The sequence below is a fragment of the Dryobates pubescens genome, chromosome 40 (genome assembly GCF_014839835.1).
Source record: "Dryobates pubescens isolate bDryPub1 chromosome 40, bDryPub1.pri, whole genome shotgun sequence".
Taxonomy (NCBI): domain Eukaryota; kingdom Metazoa; phylum Chordata; class Aves; order Piciformes; family Picidae; genus Dryobates; species Dryobates pubescens.
The window spans coordinates 590,508-610,266 of NC_071651.1; the positions used below are offsets into that span (position 1 = coordinate 590,508).

A 19,759-nucleotide genomic window follows, 5' to 3' on the forward strand; every position below is an offset into this window, starting at 1 on the left:
AGGGGAAGGGAAGAAGAGGGGAAGGGGAAGGGGAAAGAAAGAAGAGAGGAGGGGAAGGGGAAGGGGAAAGAAAGAAGAGAGGAGGGGAAGGGGAAGGGGAAAGAAAGAAGAGAGGAGGGGAAGGGGAAGGGGAAAGATAAAGACAGGGGAAGGGGAAAGATAAAGACGAGGGAAGGGGAAGGAGAAAGGAGACAGGAGAGGGAAGGGGAAGGAGAAAGGAGACAGGAGAGGGAAGGGGAAGGAGAAAGGAGACAGGAGAGGGAAGGGGAAGGAGAAAGGAGACAGGAGAGGGAAGGGGAAGGAGAAAGGAGAAAGGAGAGGGAAGGGGAAGGAGAAAGGAGAGGGAAGGGGAAGGAGAAAGGAGAAAGGAGAAAGGAGAGGGAAGGGAAAGGAGAAAGGAGAGGGAAGGGAAAGGAGAAAGGAGAGGGAAGGGAAAGGAGAAAGGAGAGGGAAGGGAAAGGAGAAAGGAGAGGGAAGGGAAAGGAGAAAGGAGAAAGGAGAGGGAAGGGGAAGGAGAAAGGAGAAAGGAGAGGGAAGGGGAAGGAGAAAGGAGAAAGGAGAGGGAAGGGGAAGGAGAAAGGAGAAAGGAGAGGGAAGGGGAAGGAGAAAGGAGAAAGGAGAGGGAAGGGGAAGGAGAAAGGAGAAAGGAGAGGGAAGGGGAAGGAGAAAGGAGAAAGGAGAGGGAAGGGGAAGGAGAAAGGAGAAAGGAGAGGGAAGGGGAAGGAGAAAGGAGAAAGGAGAGGGAAGGGGAAGGAGAAAGGAGAAAGGAGAGGGAAGGGGAAGGGGAAGGAGAAAGGAGAAAGGAGAGGGAAGGGGAAGGAGAAAGGAGAGGGAAGGGGAAGGAGAAAGAAAGAAGAGAGGAGGGGAAGGATAAAGATGAAGAGGGGAGGGGAAGGATAAAGATAAGAGAGGAGGGGGAGGATAAAGATAAAGAAGAGAGGAGGGGAAAGATAAAGATGAAGAGGGAAGGATAATGAGAGAAGAGAAAGAGACAAGAAAGAGAAGAGAATCAACACAAACCAGAAGAAAACAAACAAAACCCAACCAAACAAACCCCTCCAAACAAACCCAGAAGGAAACAAAACAGCAAATAAGCAGAACCAAACAAACCAGAAGAAACCAAAGCAACGAAGCAGAAGCCACAGTTTAGTTTGCATCTTAAAGAGGGGACCCCAGGCAGAACTTTCTGCCCAGCCCTCATCTGGTGTCACACAAACAAACACAACCTGAGCTCCTGCTGCAGCAGGCAGTGGCACCAGGGGATGCTCAACCCCCTTGGAGTTTGGCCTCCTGTGCTTAGTTATCCCCCAGTGGTCTCCCTGGAGCTTCCACCTTGCTTTGCAAACTCTGTAGCATTAAGAAGCCTGTGCCAGAGTCTCATCACCCTCCTGCTCAAGAGCTTCTTCCTGAGCTCCACTCTGACCCTGCTCTGCCTCAGCTCCAAACCGTTCCCCCTTGGCCTGGCTCCAGACCCCCTCAGGAAAAGTCTCTCTGCAGCCTTCCTGCAGGATCCCTTCAGGCACTGGCAGGCAGCTCTGAGGTCCCCCTGGAGCCTTCTCCTCTCCAGCCTGCACACCCCCAGCTCCCTCAGCCTGTGCTCACAGCAGAGCTGCTCCAGCCCTTGGATCATCTTCGTGGCTTCCTCTGGCCTCACTCCAGCAGCTCTGTGTCCTTCTCATGTTGGGGAACACCAGAACTGGAGGCAGGATTGGAGGTGAGGTCTCAGCAGAGCAGAGCCAAGGGGCAGGATCCCCTCTCTTGCCCTCTGCCCACATTCCTCTGGCTCCAGGCCAGGACACACAGCACCAAGAGACCTCCCAAGACATCCCTCACTGCCTAAATGCAATCAGCTGCTGCTCAGACCTTGCAAAGAGCAGTTGTGAAGGGGAGACCACAAAAACGAGCCCCACTCATCACTGTCCTCTCTTCAAGCAGGGAAAAAAAACCCCAAACACCCCAGCAGAAGAGGGTTTTGTCCTTCCTTGTGTCCAAAGCTCTCTAGGAGCTCCCAGGTTTGGCATTCAAAGGGAAGCAGAACAGGGAATACCAATCGGAAAGATCGCAGCACAGAAAGTCCTTCCACATCTGCCAGGCTCAGCTCCATCAGACTGAGGGAGACAATGAATCCATCAAAGATGTTCCAACCTTCTTGGAAATAGTAGTAGGGATCCATGGCAATGAGCTTCAGGAACATTTCTGCTGTGAAAATTCCAGTGAAGACCTGGAGGGGAGAGGAGGGAGACAAAGGTCAGGCAGAGGTTGGCTTTGGTTCTCTCTCTGACTCAGGATCTTTATGCATGGTCTGGATGAGGAGATAGAGGCCACCACCAGTAACTGTGCAGGTGACACCAAGCTGGGAGCAGGAGCTGATCTGTTAGAGGGAAGGAGGGCTCTACAGAGGGACCTTGCCAGGCTGGGCAGAGTCCAACAGGATGGCATTCAACAAGTCCAAGTGCCAGGTGCTGCACTTTGGCCACAACAACCCCAGGCAGTGCTACAGGCTGGGGTCAGAGTGGCTGAGAGCAGCCAGGCAGAAAAGTGCTGGTTGACAGCAGCTGAACATAAGCCAGCAGTGTGCCCAGGTGGCCAAGAAGGCCAAGGGCATCCTGGCCTGCAGCAGGAGCAGGGAAGTCATTCTGCCCTGTGCTCAGCACTGGTTAGGCCACACCTTGAGTCCTGTGTCCAGTTCTGGGCCCCTCAGTTTAAGAAGGACATTGAGAGACTTGAAGGTGTCCAGAGAAGGGCAATGAGGCTGGGGAGGGGTCTGGGGCACAGCCCTGGGAGGAGAGGCTGAGGGAGCTGGGGTTGCTTAGCCTGCAGAAGAGGAGGCTCAGGGGAGACCTCATTGCTCTCTACAACTCCCTGAAGGGAGGCTGTAGCCAGGTGGGGGTTGGTCTCTTCTCCCAGGCAAGCAGCAGCAGAACAAGAGGACACAGCCTCAAGCTGTGCCAGGGGAGGTTTAGGCTTGGGGTGAGGAGAAAGTTCTTCCCAGAGAGAGTAATTTGCCATTGGAATGTGCTGCCCAGGGAGGTGTTCAAAAAAGGCTTGGATGTGGCACTTGGAGCCAGGGTTTAGTTGGTCAGGAGGTGTTGGGTGACAGCTTGGACTTGATGAGCTCTGAGGCCAACCTTATTGATTCTATGATTTTCAGGCTGAAGATCAGCCAAAGCAATTTTTGGTCACACCAGCTCCAAGGTGCAGCCTGGGCAGTGCCCTCTGCTCCTCTGCAGAAGTCTCTTCTCCTCTGGTGCAGCAGCAGCAGCTTTGCCCTGCTCCAGCAGGCCAGGGATTCACAGATGGATTTTAAAGGCAGTAAGGAATCCTGGCCGGGAAAGTGCTGCCTCAGCAACCACCTCTGAGCTGCCACAGGCTGCAGCAAGGGCAGGCTCCTGCTGCTCAGTGCCCTCTAGGACCTGGGCAGTGCCCTCAGTCCAAGCCTACACCGACAAGCAACAGATGCCAGGAGGAGCAGAGCACTTCCCCCCTGCTCTTACCAGGTTTCCAACAGCCAGCACGTGTTCGAACTCGGGGGTCATGGGGTGGTGCTCCATGGCCATGAACAAGGTGTTCAGCACGATGCAGATGGTGATGGCCAAGTCAACGAAGGGATCCATGACAATCAGGTTCACTATCTCCTTCAGCTTGATCCAGTATGGGTGGCACTCCCAGATCAAGAAGGTGTTGGCAAATTTGTACCAGCAAGGGGGACACTTCCTCTGGGACTCCTCCAGCTCTGGAGTTGCAAAACAAAAAGCAGCAACAGAGTTCAGTGCTCAGCTGCAAGGCTGCTGGAGCTGCCTGGTGCTCAGCACAGCTCAGATCCTCTCTGGCCATGCCTGGCAGGAACCCTTCTGGTGTTCACCCTGCTTGCAAAGCAGTTCAGCATTCCTGGCCCCACATGCAGCCAGCCCTCACCCCTAAGGAGCTCCAGGGTGCTCACCAGCAGCTTGAGACAGTTACTGAGCCATGGACATCATGACCACAGCAAACCATCATAGAGTTGGAGGGGCTGGAAGGGACCTCTGGGGCTCACCCAGTTCAGCCTCCTGCTAGTGCAGGTTGGCTCAGATCAGGCTGCACAGGAGCAGACCCAGGTGGGTTTGGGAGGTCTCCAGACTCCACAACCTCTGTGGGCAGCCTGCTCCAGGGCTCCAGCAGCCTCACTCCAAAGAATTTCTTCCTCATCTCCACTCTAAGTTTACCCTCATCACAGACCCCCATGGGCACAGCAATGCCTTGGACAGACCCCTGGCATGTGTGGGATGAGAGCTCAGACTCAGGCCTGGCAGAGGTGCCCTCGAAAGCGGCATCTAAAGCCAGCAGAGGGTGGGACTTGAGGCTCGGGGGTCCTGCAAGGTTCCATTCAGGCTTCACAGCTGTTGATGCTGAGGTGGGTAGGGAAAGGTCCTCTGCATTCCCTTTCCCATTGGCTCCCTGGTTGCTTGGTGTTCAGTTGCCTGGGAATTCTAAAGTGGCAAGCGAGGAGCCGAGGAGCTGAGCGCTGCAGCCTGGAGGCGTTGGCGCAGGAGGGGAGCAGCAGCAGAACTTTGCTCTGCTTCTGAGTATTTTTAGTTTTCCTCCAGTTTTATTGCAGGAGACAGCAGGAATTTGAGCTCATCAACCTCCCATGGCTGCTGCTCATCAGTGCTTGCTGCGTCCTGCATAACAGATTTGGAGTCTCAGCTCTGGGTGCTGCCCATTTCAGAGCTGCCACCAGCCTGGAGTCCCTCTGCCTTGGTGAAGCTGTCACAGCTCAGCTCAGCCTCTGGAGGGGACCTGCAGGAAGGCTGGGGAGGGGCTGGGGTGAAAGGATCTTCTGTGACCAGCCACAGGTCTCTCCCTGCAGAGGGACAGCCAGCACGGCTCCAGCAGAGGGAACCCAGGGCAGATGTGGGGTGAGGAACTACCCCATGGAGGGGTCCTCTGCCTTCCCACTCCACCCCAAGACGAAGAGCACAGCCTGGGCCATACCTACCCTCCACAAGGGTGTTGGTCAGCCCGGTCATGACACTGTTGGTCCGATCCTTTCTTCCATAGGATGCATTCACCTGGTCCATGGAGACCAAGAGAGAGCCTCCAGGCTTCTTCCTGATCTCGATTTCAGTGGTGCCCTGCAAAGTTCACCTGAAGATTAACACAAACTCTGCATCCTCCCAGGATCTCCCACACCCTCAGCCTAGGGATGTGACCCCTTGGCTGCTGCTCTCCTCCTCCCTTCCCACCTCACATGAGGTTGGTTTCCCCACTGCCAGGCTTTCAACAGCTCCTTATGAATCACCCCGGCATGCACCAAGGGCTCCTGCTCCTATCTGTCCTCACTTAAGGACTCCATTCCAAGCAGGAAGCCAGGAGGAGGAGGAACTGGGTCATTGATTTTGAGGAGAAAGGTGAAGCCAGAGCAGGGGGTGCTGAACCCAGCACTGACTATGAGGGGAAGCCAGAGCAGGGGGTGCTGAACCCAGCGCTGACTACGATGGGAAGCCAGAGCAGGGGGTGCTGAACCCAGCACTGACTACGAGGGGAAGCCAGAGCAGGGGGTGCTGAACCCAGCATTGACTATGAGGGGAAGCCAGAGCAGGGGGTGCTGAACCCAGCGCTGACTATGAGGGGAAGCCAGAGCAGGGGGTGCTGAACCCAGCGCTGACTACGAGGGGAAGCCAGAGCAGGGGGTGCTGAACCCAGCACTGACTACGAGGGGAAGCCAGAGCAGGGGGTGCTGAACCCAGCGCTGACTATGAGGGGAAGCCAGAGCAGGGGGTGCTGAACCCAGCGCTGACTATGAGGGGAAGCCAGAGCAGGGGGTGCTGAACCCAGCACTGACTACGAGGGGAAGCCAGAGCAGGGGGTGCCGAACCCAGCACTGACTATGAGGGGAAGCCAGAGCAGGGGGTGCCGAACCCAGCACTGACTACGAGGGGAAGCCAGAGCAGGGGGTGCTGAACCCAGCACTGACTACGAGGGGAAGCCAGAGCAGGGGGTGCCGAACCCAGCACTGCTCTCTGCTCACTCTCGGGGCCCGGGGGCAGCATTCCGGGGGGGACCAGAGCCCAGCCCTGCCCTGCGCTGCCAACCTCCCTCTGCGCTCAGGACGCATTTTCACCTCGGGCAGGAGGCGTCCCCCCGGCATGCTGGAGGGGGGTCCCCCGATGAGGGACACGACGCCGTTGCAGTCCACGGTGCTGTTGCGCTTGAGGCTGCGGCGCAGCGCGGGGAAGATGCGGGAGGAGCGACTGCCCTGGCTGTAGCCGCTGTAGCCGCTGTAGCTGCTGCGCCGGTCGCGGCCGCGGATGGGGATGAAGAGGGAGTCCCGGCGGCCCTCGCTCTCCTCCACCGTGCTGTGCTCGTCGTCGGCGAACTCGTTCTCCGAGCCCGGGTCGCGGAACCGCCCCTTGTAGCTGAAGATGCTGCTCTTGCTGTTGTGCCGGGAGAGGAAGGGGGAACCTGGGATGCTGAGGAGGGACTGGGGGAGAGAAGGAGATGACAGCGGCGTGAAGGGGGTGGGCAGGAAGCACTGCAGAGCTCGCAAAGGCCTTTCTGCCCTTCTCCAGGTGTGCACAAACCATCCCTGCCTGGCCAGCAGCCACAGGGAGGGAACACCTCTCAGCTAGGCTCAGCTGCTCAAGGCCTCACCCAGCCTGGCCTGCAACACCCCCAGGGAGGAGGCAGCCACAGCCTCCCCAGGCAGCCTGTTCCAGAGCCTCCCTTCCCCTCCTGCTGAAGAACTTCTTCCTCAGCTCCAGTCTCACCCTGCTCTCCCCTCCGCTTGCCCTGCTGGCCCACATCATCCTGGCTCCAAGCAAGCACAAACACCAGCGAAGGGAAGGACAGCTACCTGGTTCATGATGGAGAACTTCCTTCCCAGCCTGTTGTCTGGCAGCCTGAATGCCTTCCTCCTCATGCCATCCTCGGACTCAGACTTGAACACCTTCTCAGTGTCACACTTCTCATCCCCCTCTGACAGCTCCTTGTCCTTCCGTTTCTTCCTCCGGTTTCGCCGCTCCTTGGCGCTCTTGGAGCTGAGCTTGGAGATCTCCGAGGAGCTCCGAGACATCCTTCCCCCACCATCATCTTCCACAGCCTCTTCAGACACTGTCCCTGCTGAAGTGACCATAGCAGCAGCCTGAGGGTGTAGGCAAGAGAAGGGGAAAATCAATCAGATCTCACCACCATCAGTGCTCTGTTTTCTGCTCTGAGCGTGGCTCAGCGCAGGCCAGCAGCAGCTTTGGGGGCAGGACTGAGAGGTGTTTGTTCTCTTTCTCTCAGGAGCAGCTTGCAGCCAGGACTTGTAAAAGGTTTTACAGCCTCCTTCTGCAGGTAGTAAAACCTCCCTCGGTCCCTCAGGGTTGTTTGTTTCTGAGCTCTCCATTCAGGACCAACCAAGATGCGCTGCTCTGCCTTGCAGAGATTCCCACCCTGAGCTCGGCAGCACTGAAGATTCCCTTCGCAGGGAGGGAGTTTCCCAGCACAGAACAAGCACTGCAGGCTTGCAGACAGCCCAGGCCACAGCAGCAGCAGGGCAGAGACACTGCACCATGCCAACCCTGGCCAGCAGCTGACACGATGCCAGGGCAAGCCAGGCATGGCAGGGCTGCATCGTTTGATCCTACATCCCTGCTCTGTAACCACAGGCAGAGGAACCTCAAAATACCCAAATGCAGCCAAAAAAACCACCAAAACCCAAGGCACAGAAACCACTGACCTGGGCCTCCTCCTGCTGCTTCTTCAGCTGTTCTAACATGGCTTTAAATTCTGCCTCCTTCTGCTCTGCCTCCTCCAGCGTGGCCTGGTTCTGCTCCTCGTAAGCCATAGCCACCACAGCCAGGATGAGGTTCACCAGGTAGAAGGACCCCACAAAGATCACCAAGACAAAGAAGATCATGTAGGTCTTCCCTGCTGCTCGTAAGGTCTGCAGGGAGAGGACAGAAGGGTGGAGGGAAAAGTAAAAGGGGAAGCAGCTTCCTGAAGAGTCCTCCCTGATGCAGGGGCTGAGCCCCAGGTTTCTTAGCCTGGATGCCTCGAAGGAAACATCCTTGGTGCTGGGGATTTAAACAGCTCAGCACCTCCCCTGCAGAGCACCAAGGCTCTGCACACTCCTTAGCCACCAGCACAGAAGGTGACATCCTGCTGCTTCCCTTAAGGGAACATCCAGACTGGAGGTGCTCAGCACTGTGGGACTCGAGGCTTGGGCTCCCTTAATGCAGAACCCAGCAGAGGAAAAGCCACTTCAGCAAGGTCCCCGGAGCGTCCTTGGGTTACAAGGAAACAACTCTGCCCTCCAAAGCACCTCAGCAGCTCCTGTGAGCACAGCTGAAGTGCTCACAGCCTCCTGCAGCAGTCTTGGCCAGAGTTCATCCCCAGGCCAGCTCCATGCCCCCTGAGGACCTCCCCATCCATCCCTTCTGGACTTGCAAGCACAACATCCCCCTTGCAGGCACTGTCCCCTTCCTGCTCCACACACCACAACTCCTTCTGCAGCTTCTTTCAGGCAGGAGGAAGGAAATGAAGCTTTGTCACCTTGCCCCTTGCCTGCTCTGTCTCCAAAGCCTCATCCTGCACAAACCAGCAGCAGAGAGGGGGTTGCACTAGAGGACCCCTGGAAGCCCCTTTCCAACCCAAACCACAGAGCCTCACCTCGTGCAAGCCAGCAGCAGAGAGGGGGTCTGAGCAGAGGACCTCTGGAGGCCCCTTCCAGCCCTGCCCAGCCCATTCCCTGGCTCTGGGGAAGCTTCACTCACCAGCTGGTACAAGTTCTCCCAGAAGTCCTGAGTCATGAGGCGAAACAAGGCCAGGAAGGCCCAGCTGAAGGTGTCAAAGCTGGTGTAGCCATAGTTGGGGTTCCTCCCTGCCTTCATGCATGTGTAGCCCTCTGGACATTGGCTGTGAGGGAGACAAGAGCCACTGCAGCTCACCCAGGCACAGAGCAAGCTGGCAGCCAAGGGAGGGAGGGAGGCTCTCACAGCTCTCCTAACAGCAGCACTCATCCTGCTCCTGGGAGAGCAGCAGGCAAAGGGGGCTGGCAGGCAGGGGCTCAGAGGAGCTCTCTTGGACAAGGTGCAGCAGTGTGGGGAGAAGAAAGGGACAGCTTTGGGCAGAGAGGGACAGCTTGGGCCACAGAGGGACAGCTCTGGCCAGAGAGGAAGAGCTTCTGCCAGCCTGCAGCTCTCCAGGCATGGGGCAGAGTGGCTGGAAACTGCCTAGCAGAAAAGGGCCTGGGGTTGTTGGTTGACAACAGCTGCAGATGAGCCAGGGGGTGCCCAGGTGACCAAGAAGGCCACCAGCAGCCTGGCTTGGATCAGCAAGAGTGTGGCCAGCAGGTGCAGGGCAGGGCTTGTGCCCCTGGGCTGGGCACTGGGGAGGCCACACAGTGACCATGGATTAACAGCTCCAGCATGAAACAGGAGACCTCCTCCAAGGGCAACAGAAGGAAGCAGAAGGGAATGCTGCAAAGGTTTTGCCAGCATCAGTGGTGCTCAGAGCCTCTGCTTTCAACAAAGATCAACACTCACCCTGCATCTGAGCTGTTACCACAGAGCAAAGGATCAGGGGCACCAGGAATGATGTAAAAATTTGCTGAAGAAGGTGAAAAAGAGGAAGATTAGAAGGTGAAAAGGCAAAGGCTGCAGGCACACACATGTGGAGTCAGAGGGTTCTCCTTTCCTTCCCTGAGGACCCCTGGAGATCCCTTGCTGATAAATTTATCACTGAACTCCCTCAGCCCTCAGATCTGTGGCTCTGTGAATCCTGCTCTGGCAGCTGGGTTGGACTCAATGATCCCCACAGGTCCCTTCCAACCCCCAGCCTGCATCAGGTTGGAAGGGACCCCTCAAAGCTCATCTTGTCCAACCCCCCTGCAGTCAGCAGGGACACCTCCACCCAGAGCAGGCTGCCCAGGGCCACATCCATTCTCTCATTCCATGATGCTGTGCCCTGAGCCAGGGGTTTTCACTGGACCAAGCCGGACACCCTACACCCCACTGGACATCAGCAATGGAGCAGCAGCAGTTTCCCTGTGCAAAGGCTGGCCCTAGCTCTAGAGCCTATTTCAGCCAGCATTTAAGCCCTGTTAGTGCTGCCAGGACCATTTCTACCTCTCTGAAGTTGAGCCCCAGGGAAATCTGTGCTGTGGACTCAGGAACGACCTGCACTGCGGTGTCCCAACGGGGAGGGCAACGCTACAGCGCTGCACGGGCAGGCAAGGGCTGAGTACAAGTCACACAGAGGCCTTCTGCAGCAAAAGCTGCTCTTGGCTGCTTCTCCATCTCCCCAGCCAGCAAAGCTGATGCAAAGTATGGATTGGGTTCATGAGAATCAGTGCAAATTCCAGGGCTGGATGAAACCTTGAGCGGCTGAGTCCTGCCGGGAGGCCCTGCCCGCGGTGGGGAGGTTGGAGGAGATGAGCTCAAGGGCCAGCTGGAACTGCTCTGGGACTGCAGCAGAGGAGAGGAGAAGGCTTTGGGGAGGGTCAGTGCCAGAGCTGCTCTGGGGCTGAAGGAGAGGAGAAGGCTCTGGGGAAGGTCAGGGCAGCAATACCCACACATGTTGTTGGTGTACTCCTCCCAGTCGAAGCCCCTGGAGCCGTTGTCCAGGAAGGTCTCGTTGACATTGATGGGCCAGATGACACACTTGTTCCTCAGGTTGCCCATGAACAGCTGCAGCCCAATCAGAGCAAAGACACTCAGGCAGAACACTGTCAGGATCATCACATCCGACAGCTTCTTCACCGACTGGATCAGGGCCCCCACGATGGTCTTCAAGCCTGCGGAGAGGGAGATGAGAGTGGAGCTGACTGCTGGGGAAGGGGGAGGCAGCGGCAGCCCCAAGGCAGGCAGTGCCTCCCAGCTGCTGTGTGCTGGCAGAAGAGGGGGGCTGGCAAATGGCTGGGTGCAGGGGGACCTCATCGGGGAGCCACCCCTGGGAACTACCTCTGGGAGCCACCCCTGGGGACCTCATCTGGGAGCCACCTCTGGGAACTACCTCTGGGGATCTCATCTAGGAGCTACCTCTGGGAACCAGCTCTGGGAACCATCTCTGGAGACCTCATCTGGGAGCCACCTGTGGGATCTAGGGATCACCTCTGTGTTCTCCAGAGGGAACAAACTGAAGGTGATGAATGCCCCAAGCTCACCACCCCCAGTGGTCAACCAGCAACAGTTAGAATGCAACTGAGCTGGGGGTGGGTCAGGGCCAAGGCTACAGTGAGGGTGGGGGAGACCCTGGAACAGGTGTCCAAGGCCAGGCTGGATGAGGCCTTGAACAAGCTGGGCTGGTGGGAGGTGTCCCTGGGCTAGCCCTGGCTGATCCTCACGGTGCCTTCCAGCCCAGCCCATCCTATCCATCTGTGAAACCTTCCTGTGCCAGCAGAGGTTTGATCCGCGGCAGGGACAGCAAGATTCCAACCCACAGCAAGGAAAAGGGATCCCTGGGGAGGAATCATTTCTTAAAGTGGCTTTTACTTCAACCTTCCAAGCTTCCCATCAGTGCCAAAGGTCTCCTCCACCACCAAGCAGCCTCCTGCTGTTGGTTCTGGCTGCCCCAACCGCTCCCAACCCCCCCTGCATGCTCATCTGCACCGCTCCCCGATGCACCACTCTGCACATGCAGCATCTACCCCAGCCCCTGCACTGCTGCTTTGGATCTTGCTCTCTCCTAGGCAGAGAAGGGAATTTGGAAGCCAGGAGATCGACTGGCAGCCAGAGCAGCCCCCAGGGCACAGGGCAAAGACAACTTCAGTTGGGGTGTGGCAGATCCAAGCAGCCTGGGTCCTGTTTAAGGTGGGCCACAGGCTGGTGACAGGGGGAGGCTGATGGCATTGGGCAGTCCCAGCACCAGGAGACCAAGTGCCAACGGAGAAAAGGAATCTTTTGGGGCACCACCGAGGTCTGCCAGGCCATGAGGTGGCAGCAACAGCTTTGATGTTGTAGCTCAGAGAGGCCACAGCCTGCTCCTGTCACACAAACCCAGCCAGGCCCTCCCCTACCCCCAGGGAATTTTGCCCACAGCCTTTCAGTGTTCCCCACTTTGATCTTGCCTGAAAAGAAAGAACCCAACCACCCCACACTGAGGATGATTGCAGCTACTGGCAGCACTCCTCAGAGCACTGAGCTGAGTTTCTCCTGAGCTCAGCAGTGGTTAACCTTCCCATTGTGTTCCATGTGCTGAAGCAGAAGGGGAACCACTTTGGGCTTCAGTATTAAATGGCTGCTAAAGAAAAAAAGAACCCCCCCAAAAAAATCACTTCTTGCACAGCACTGAATGCCAGGAGCAGCACTTTGTGCCTCAGTTGTCTCCAAGAAGCCCACAGGCCAGTGGCACAGATGCTTTGCATTCCTCATGTGGGTAGTCACAGGAGGGAAAGGGAAGCAGGGATCCTGTCCCAGCCCCTCGCAGCCAGCTTCCAGCCCCGGACATGCTCAGTGTGCTCAGAGCCCCTCAGCTGTGGGCAGCAAATCTTCCCTCTGGGGATGCTGTGTGAGCCCTGAGTGTGGCTGCAGAGAGCTCAGAAGGACTCAGCTCTGCTCCTTGCTGTCGTTTGGATTAAAAGGGAGGGGGGGAGGGGGGGAAGAAATCCATTTGTTTGGAGTGGGATGGGGAGAATGACACAAAACTGAGCTGCTCTGCTCCAGTGCTGCCAGCACAGCCAGCAACCAGCTCACTGGAAGCTGCATCAGCTTCACTTTGGAGGGTGGAAGCTTTTCCTGGAGCAAGCCAGTCCATACCAGTGGCAGGCTGGCAGAATCCCAACTGCACCTCGGATCCCTCCAGTGCAGGGCTCCCAGCAACCACCAAACAGCTTTTGCTCTTTCTTTGTGCACTGCCAGAGCACTGAGGAAGGCTGAGGAAGAACATTTATCCCAGCCTCAGACTCCTGTGTGGTGCAAGGGCAGCAGGTGCAGCAGCATGCACAGCAGCCACGGACTTCTGATGGGTTTAGCAGTCTGGAGTGGGGACAGAAGGGTTGGGACCCCACAGTTCCACAGCCTCCTCTCTCTGGCAGAGGTTATGTGCCTGGGAAAGCAGAAGAACCACGAGCAGGGAATGCAGCAGGGAAGAACACACAAAGGCACAGAAGATCCAAACTCCTCAAGTGGTTCTTTGGGAACAGGCCAGCTGCAGGGCCTGGGAGAGCTGAGCCCTGAGCTTGGCCTTAAAATCAGGGACACTGCTGAGAATCCAGCTGCAGGGAACTTCTCTGGACAAGACCTCAGGCTCAGAAGCACAGTCCCAGCCCATAATAGGCTCTCACACTGAAGGCAGGGGCACTGCTTACCCTTTGCACCCAGATTAAGAGTCCAGAAGTAGCTCTGTGAGTGACAGTCCTGGCAAGCCCAGCTCTGGGGGGTGGCTTGGGGGCTATGGATGAGGACTTGGGGCTTGATGGAAGCACAGGCAGCACTCGGGGCCACAGTCTCCTGCCTGCACTGATGGCTGGCAGCTGGCTCCACTACAGCAAAAGCTGGCAGTGCCAATGCTCCACTGAGCTTCACCTATCCCAGGTGTCAGCACCAGCCCTTTCTGAAGGGCTTGAGGTGTTCAAGGCCAGGCAGGATGAGGCCTTGAGCAGCCTGGGGCTGGTGGGAGGTGTCTCTGCCCATGGCAGGTGGTTGGAGCTGGCTGATCTTTGAGGTCCCTTCCAATCCAACCCATTCCATGGATCTGTGGAGGAGTCACTGAGCAAGGAACCATTCAGCCTGTGCAGGGGGGCAGTGCCTGGCCCTTTACTCATCTGGACCCAGACTTTCAGGCTTGGCTTTCCTTTCAGAGCTCAGGTAGCCACAGGTGACCCCAGGGCTGAAGCAGGACAGAGCAGCAGTGAGTTCATGCCACAATTTGGCCTGGACTCCAACCTCCTCCCTTTCCACAGACTGCAAAGCCCATCAGAAACATCCCAGTGCCACGTCTGAGAACCAAAGCAATGCAGGACAGGGGACAGACAGACAGACAGACAGACCAACCAGGCTTTAAAGCTTGAAGGGTTCTCACCTGGAATCACAGAGATAGTTTTCAAAGCTCGGAGAACTCTGAAAGTTCTCAAGGCTGAGACATTCCCAAGGTCCACAAACTCTGTGACATATCTGCAATGAGGGAGGTCACACACCAAAAAAAAGAGGGGGGGAACAGAGAGAGGGGAAAGAAGAGGAAGAGAGAGGGGGGAAAGAAGAGGAAGAGAGAGGGGGGAAAGAAGAGGAAGAGAGAGGGGGGAAAGAAGAGGAAGAGAGAGGGGGGAAAGAAGAGGAAGAGAGAGGGGGGAAAGAAGAGGAAGAGAGAGGGGGGAAAGAAGAGGAAGAGAGAGGGGGGAAAGAAGAGGAAGAGAGAGGGGGGAAAGAAGAGGAAGAGAGAGGGGGGAAAGAAGAGGAAGAGAGAGGGGGGAAAGAAGAGGAAGAGAGAGGGGGGGAAAGAAGAGGAAGAGAGAGGGGGGAAAGAAGAGAGGAAGAGAGGAAGAGAGGAAGAGAGGAAGAGAGGAAGAGATAAATAGAGGAAGAGAGGAAGAGAGGAAGAGAGGCAGAGAGGAAGAGAGGAAGAGAGGACGAGAGGAAGAGAGGAAGAGAGGAAGAGAGGAAGAGAGGAAGAGAGGAAGAGAGGAAGAGAGGAAGAGAGGAAGAGAGGAAGAGAGGAAGAGAGGAAGAGAGGAAGAGAGGAAGAGAGGAAGAGAGGAAGAGAGGAAGAGAGGAAGAGAGGAAGAGAGGAAGAGAGGAAGAGAGGAAGAGAGGAAGAGAGGAAGAGAGGAAGAGAGGAAGAGAGGAAGAGAGGAAGAGAGGAAGAGAGGAAGAGAGGAAGAGAGGAAGAGAGGAAGAGAGGAAGAGAGGAAGAGAGGAAGAGAGGAAGAGAGGAAGAGAGGAAGAGAGGAAGAGAGGAAGAGAGGAAGAGAGGAAGAGAGGAAGAAAAAGAAAGAAAGGGGAGGGGGGAAAAAAGAAAGAAAGAAAGAAAGGGGAAGGGGAAAAAAGGGAGGGGGGGGAGGAGGAAAGAAAATAACAAAAGAAAACAAAAAAACAAACCCACAATGACAATACACACACCAAAAAAAGAAACCAACCACTACAGACAAAGCAAATACAGCACTCACAGGGGGGCCTGCACCCAACAGCTAAACACCAACCGCAGGAAGCCTTACCTGGAATTACAGAAATAGTTTTCAAAGCTCTCAGAACCCTGAAAGTGCGCAGAGCTGAAACATTGCCTAGGTTTACAAACTCTGTTATATACCTGCAGAATCAAACCAGAGTTAATGGCACCGTTGGGGTCACCTCCCCCTTGCACCGAAGAGAGCTCTGCCTGCGGGACGCAGCTCGGGGGGCTGCTCGGAAACGGCCGGAAGGAGAGGCAGGCTCGGAGTGAGGGGGGAGAGGAGAGGGGGAGAGCTCGGAGCCTAAAGGCGGCTGTGAGGCTCTCCGCGCCGCCAGCTGCTGGTCCGGGTGCGTGGATGGATGCCTGCAGGCTCACCTTGGAGAGTCTCCCCCCTGTGGGGACAAGCTGGGAGAGTTGGGGCTGTTCTGCCTGGGGAAGGCTCCAGGGAGACCTTAGAGCAGCCTTCCAGTAGCTGAAGGGGCTCCTGAAGAGCTGGGGAGGGGCTTGGGATAAGGGCTGGGAGTGCCAGGACGAGGGACAGTGGCTTGGAGCTGGGAGAGGAGAGATTGAGACTGGAGGTTAGGAAGGATTTCTTGGCAGTGAGGGTGGGGAGAGCCTGGCACAGGTTGCCCAGGGAGGCTGTGGCTGCCTCCTCCTTGGAGGAGTTCAAGGCCAGGCTGGCTGAAGCCTTGAGCAACCTGGGCTGGTGGGAGGGGTCCCTGCCCATGGGAGGGAGCTGGAGCTGGATGATCTTTAAAGTCACTTCCAGCCCAAACCATTCCTTGCATCTATGAGTTTATGACTCTAGAGAGGAGTTGAGAATCCAGCAGCAGCTGTCAGAACTGTGAGCAGACCTTGGTGACATCAGCTCCTGGCAGGGGGTTTGGTATCTTTGCTCCACTTCATGTTTTTAATAAATGCTTTGATTTGCATCCTTCCCTTTAATCCTTTCTGCTTTGCTACCTGTTGGTGAGCCACAGGTACCAGCAGCCCCATTTTACAAGGGGATAAACCTGAGATACTCAGAGGATAAGAGGCTTAGAGGAAGGTTAATGGAGTTCAACTATCACTACTCTAAGACCAGAATATTTCTCCTGGGTTCTCTGGGGAGAAGCAGGGTATGGGGAAAAAAAACCACCCAAAGAAATGCACAACATTCAGGATCCTTCCTGGTGCAGAAAGGCCTCAAAAGCGCTTCCCAAAGCCCTCTCAGCAGGATTTGAGCCACGCAGAGGGGTGGTGCAAGCCAGGGCCAGCTGGAGTCTACAGGGCGACCGCTCTGGCAACGAGGAGGTTACAGAGCTAGATCAGAGGCTTAGCACAGCGATTTAAGAGCAGTGCCTTGGGCCCTTTGAAAGCTACTTTATCCAGAAACAAAGGAAACAACCAACCCAGAGGCCCAGGTGGTCTGCGGGAGCCTCCCCAGCACAGGGTTTGTGCACAGCAGGCCCCCAGACTAAACCCCAAGTGTCAGAGAGCTACTGGAGAGCTGCCCCTTGCAGCCCACCTCCAACTCTTTGCACAGCATTTCAAGGCACAACTAAAAGGCAGGCAGAAATGAATTAAAAAAACCACCAAAACAAGCAAAGAACAAAGAGCAGGAAATTCAACAACCTCGAGTGCAGAACCCAGCCAAGAAAAGGCATTTTCAACCAGGACAGCATTTTGCTACAGTTAAATGCAGGTGCTCTGAACCCTTGACAAGAAGGCTCCTGAGGCTTCCTACAGGACCCCACTCAAGTTTTCCTCTGCTGCTGTTGACTACAGGAGCCCAAACGTGGCCCAAAAAAAACCACATCCCAAAGGGTTTATTAACAAAAGAAATCTCTTCCACCGACGCCTCGGGCTGCCGGTGCCACGCACCCAGCTCCAGGAGCAGCACCGAGCCTAAGCAAGGACCGACACAGGGCAGTAAGGACCAACCCAGGCACCCAGCATGCACCTCCCGGCTCTGCTGTGAGCTCAGACACCCCCCACACCCAGGGCTCCTCCCCTGCAGAGCGAAGTAAGCTGAGCTGGCAGGAGAGGAAAGGAGGAGCAAGGAAAAGGAAGAGCCCCCTTGGCTGGCACTGCCAAGGAAAGGGGCTCCTGAAGCTGCACCCCGGGGAATTCTCATGTGCAAGCCCAAAGAGAAAAGGAGAGGTAGAGAGCAGGATTTGAGGGAGTTGGCTCCTGGTCCTGTGCACAGCAGCCCCAGCTGCCACCCTGGCACAGGAGCAACCTCGACTCCCAGGCAGCTCCCAGGAAATGGGAGGTGTTCTGCAGCAGCAGCAACTCCATCCAGAGCTAGTTGGTTAGTTTAGATCCAGTTAGTTAGTTTGGATCCAGTCAGTTTGGAGCCAGCTGGTTAGTCTGGAGCCAGCTTAGTTCAGCTTTAGTCAGCTCAGACTCAGTTCAGCTCTGTGCCTGTGCCAGGCTGAAGCCTTTTTTTCCTTTCTCACTGGTCAGGGCTTGGACTCAATGACCTCTGCAGGTCCCTTGCAACCCCCAGCCAGAAACCTTGTGAGGCTTCACCACCTTCGCCTTGCTTTTGCTCCTTTCCTCCTTACACGCTCAGCCCCTTCCCCAGGGCCTCCCCCTCCCCTCCCCATGTGCCAGGAGGGAGCTGAGACAATCTGAAAGCTCAACTTACGCCATCATGATGACACTGAAATCCAACCAGTTCCAGGGGTCGCGCAGGAAGGTGAAGCCATCTATACAGAAACCTCTGGCAATGATTTTCACAAGTGATTCAAAAGTATAAATCCCAGTGAATGTATACCTGGCAGGAGGCAAAGAGAGAGGAGTTTGGAGGAAAGTCCAAGGAGGGGGGAAGGAGGAGAGGGGAAGGAGGAGAGGGGAAGGAGGAGAGGGGAAGGAGGAGAGGGGAAGGAGAAGAGGGAAGGAGGGGAGGGGAAGGAGGGGAGGGGAAGGAGGGGAGGGGAAGGAGGGGAGGGGAAGGAGGAGAAGGGGGAAGGAGGGGAGGGGAAGGAGGGGAGGGGAAGGAGGGGAGGGGAAGGAGGGGAGGGGAAGGAGGGGAGGGGAAGGAGGGGAGGGGAAGGAGGGGAGGGGAAGGAGGGGAGGGGAAGGAGGGGAGGGGAAGGAGGGGAGGGGAAGGAGGGGAGGGGAAGGAGGGGAGGGGAAGGAGGGGAGGGGAAGGAGGGGAGGGGAAAGAGGGGAGGGGAAGGAGGGGAGGGGAAGGAGGGGAGGGGAAGGAGGGGAGGGGAAGGAGGAGAGGGGAAGGAGGAGAGGGGAAGGAGGAGAGGGGAAGGAGGAGAGGGGAAGGAGGAGAGGGGAAGGAGGAGAGGGGAAGGAGGAAATTAAACCCACTTTTGGCTAAACCAAGTGGATGCAAAAGGAAGCTTCAGACTAAGGGAAAAGGGGGGAAGGAAAATAAAAGCCCAAAGCATTCTGTGAGCTTCTTAAGAGCACACAAAGAAAAAAGGTTTTACTTACTCCACATTCTTCGACCATTCAGGTGGGTTACTAAAAGTCATGAATACACAGTTGGTCAAAATAGTGCACATAATGATCATGCTAAATACTGTAGGGCGAAGTCAAGGAGCAAAAGGACTCCAGGGTGGCTCTTCCCATCCCCTCTTGGCTCCCTCCAGACCACTCCACTGCTCTAACCCCACCCCAACCTCCCCCACCCCCGCCAAGCTCCAGCCTGGTCTCTCTAGGCTAAGAGTAAGAGCCAAGATGCTTCCAGTCAGCATGAGAAAGAAGAGCAGGGGCAGTGTGTGGCTGTTTCTCTGTGGCACTTTCAGGTCACCTTTCAGCTGATTTGATCCTTTCTAGCACTGCCTTCACCCTGCCCCAGTCGGCTGCCCACAGGAAAATGCCTCCCCAGGGACCTGCAGCCCTGCAGTGCCATCAGGACACAGGCAACAGGGCAGCATCGCAGGGATTAGCTGGGAGAAAACCTTTCCAAGCATCTGGGCTCCCTCCACACGCTCAGGAGGTGGAAGGTGCTGCACCGGGTGGCTGCAGGAGCGTTGCAGGGACAGCAGCACTTCAGCACCAGAGCTTGGAGTGGATTTTGGCCACTGGATTGTTAGCAGAATGGTGAAATCCAGGGTCGGCCCCAAAGCTGTTTGACTTCCCTGACTGTCCAGGTTAGATCAAGGGCCAGGAGCCACTGCCAGCATCTTGGTCTCACTCTGACAGCTCTGCACCTCCCAGCTGCATCCCAGCACATCCAGGAGGGAGGAAAGAAGAGCAGTGACCCAGGAGCCAAAGCAAAGGCTCCCAGACTCAGCTGCCAAACCCCTCTCTGGAAAGATGGAAAAGCTTTTTCTGCACATGAGATGCAGGAAGTAAGCACAGAGCAGCCTCCAACCCAGCAACTGAGCACTTTAGATTCACTTCCTATACATTAATAAAGAAGCAAGGCACAGCAGCTCGACCCAGACTGCTTGGGGCTTTGCTCTCCTCGTATCCCCTGCAGCTGATGCTCCTGGAGCTGCCTGAGCTGCCCAGAACCCTGCAGTGAAACCTTTTGGGATAGCTTTGCCATTAGGAGGAAGTTTGAGAGATGCCAAAAGAGCAATAAATGTCTGATTGCACAGAAGGGATCTCGAGTTCTACCACTCCATCCCTTTCAGCAGCTGGGCAAAGCTCAGCTCCTCTTCAAGCACAGATTTCAATCAGGGCTGCCCCAAAGCTGTGCAGGGGTGGAAGGAAGGAAGCAAAGGCACAGGCAGGGAGGATTTAG

The 19,759-nt window shown here is 56.3% G+C and overlaps 1 protein-coding gene across 1 annotated transcript in view; it reads right to left on the minus strand.

Annotated features, from left to right (window-relative positions):
- The window catches only part of SCN8A (sodium voltage-gated channel alpha subunit 8), a 50,838-nt gene that overhangs the window by 17,748 nt on the left and 13,331 nt on the right, over positions 1 to 19,759 (minus strand). Inside the window, exons 4-15 of the mRNA XM_054177363.1 lie at positions 18,499 to 18,587; positions 17,696 to 17,824; positions 13,981 to 14,072; positions 10,535 to 10,756; positions 9,507 to 9,570; positions 8,736 to 8,877; positions 7,700 to 7,906; positions 6,833 to 7,120; positions 6,101 to 6,460; positions 4,976 to 5,111; positions 3,495 to 3,733; positions 2,048 to 2,221 (exon numbers count right to left, since the gene is read on the minus strand). Of these exons, the coding sequence (XP_054033338.1) occupies positions 2,048 to 2,221; positions 3,495 to 3,733; positions 4,976 to 5,111; positions 6,101 to 6,460; positions 6,833 to 7,120; positions 7,700 to 7,906; positions 8,736 to 8,877; positions 9,507 to 9,570; positions 10,535 to 10,756; positions 13,981 to 14,072; positions 17,696 to 17,824; positions 18,499 to 18,587 (2,142 nt within the window). The remainder of the gene's footprint in view (positions 1 to 2,047; positions 2,222 to 3,494; positions 3,734 to 4,975; positions 5,112 to 6,100; positions 6,461 to 6,832; positions 7,121 to 7,699; positions 7,907 to 8,735; positions 8,878 to 9,506; positions 9,571 to 10,534; positions 10,757 to 13,980; positions 14,073 to 17,695; positions 17,825 to 18,498; positions 18,588 to 19,759) is intronic.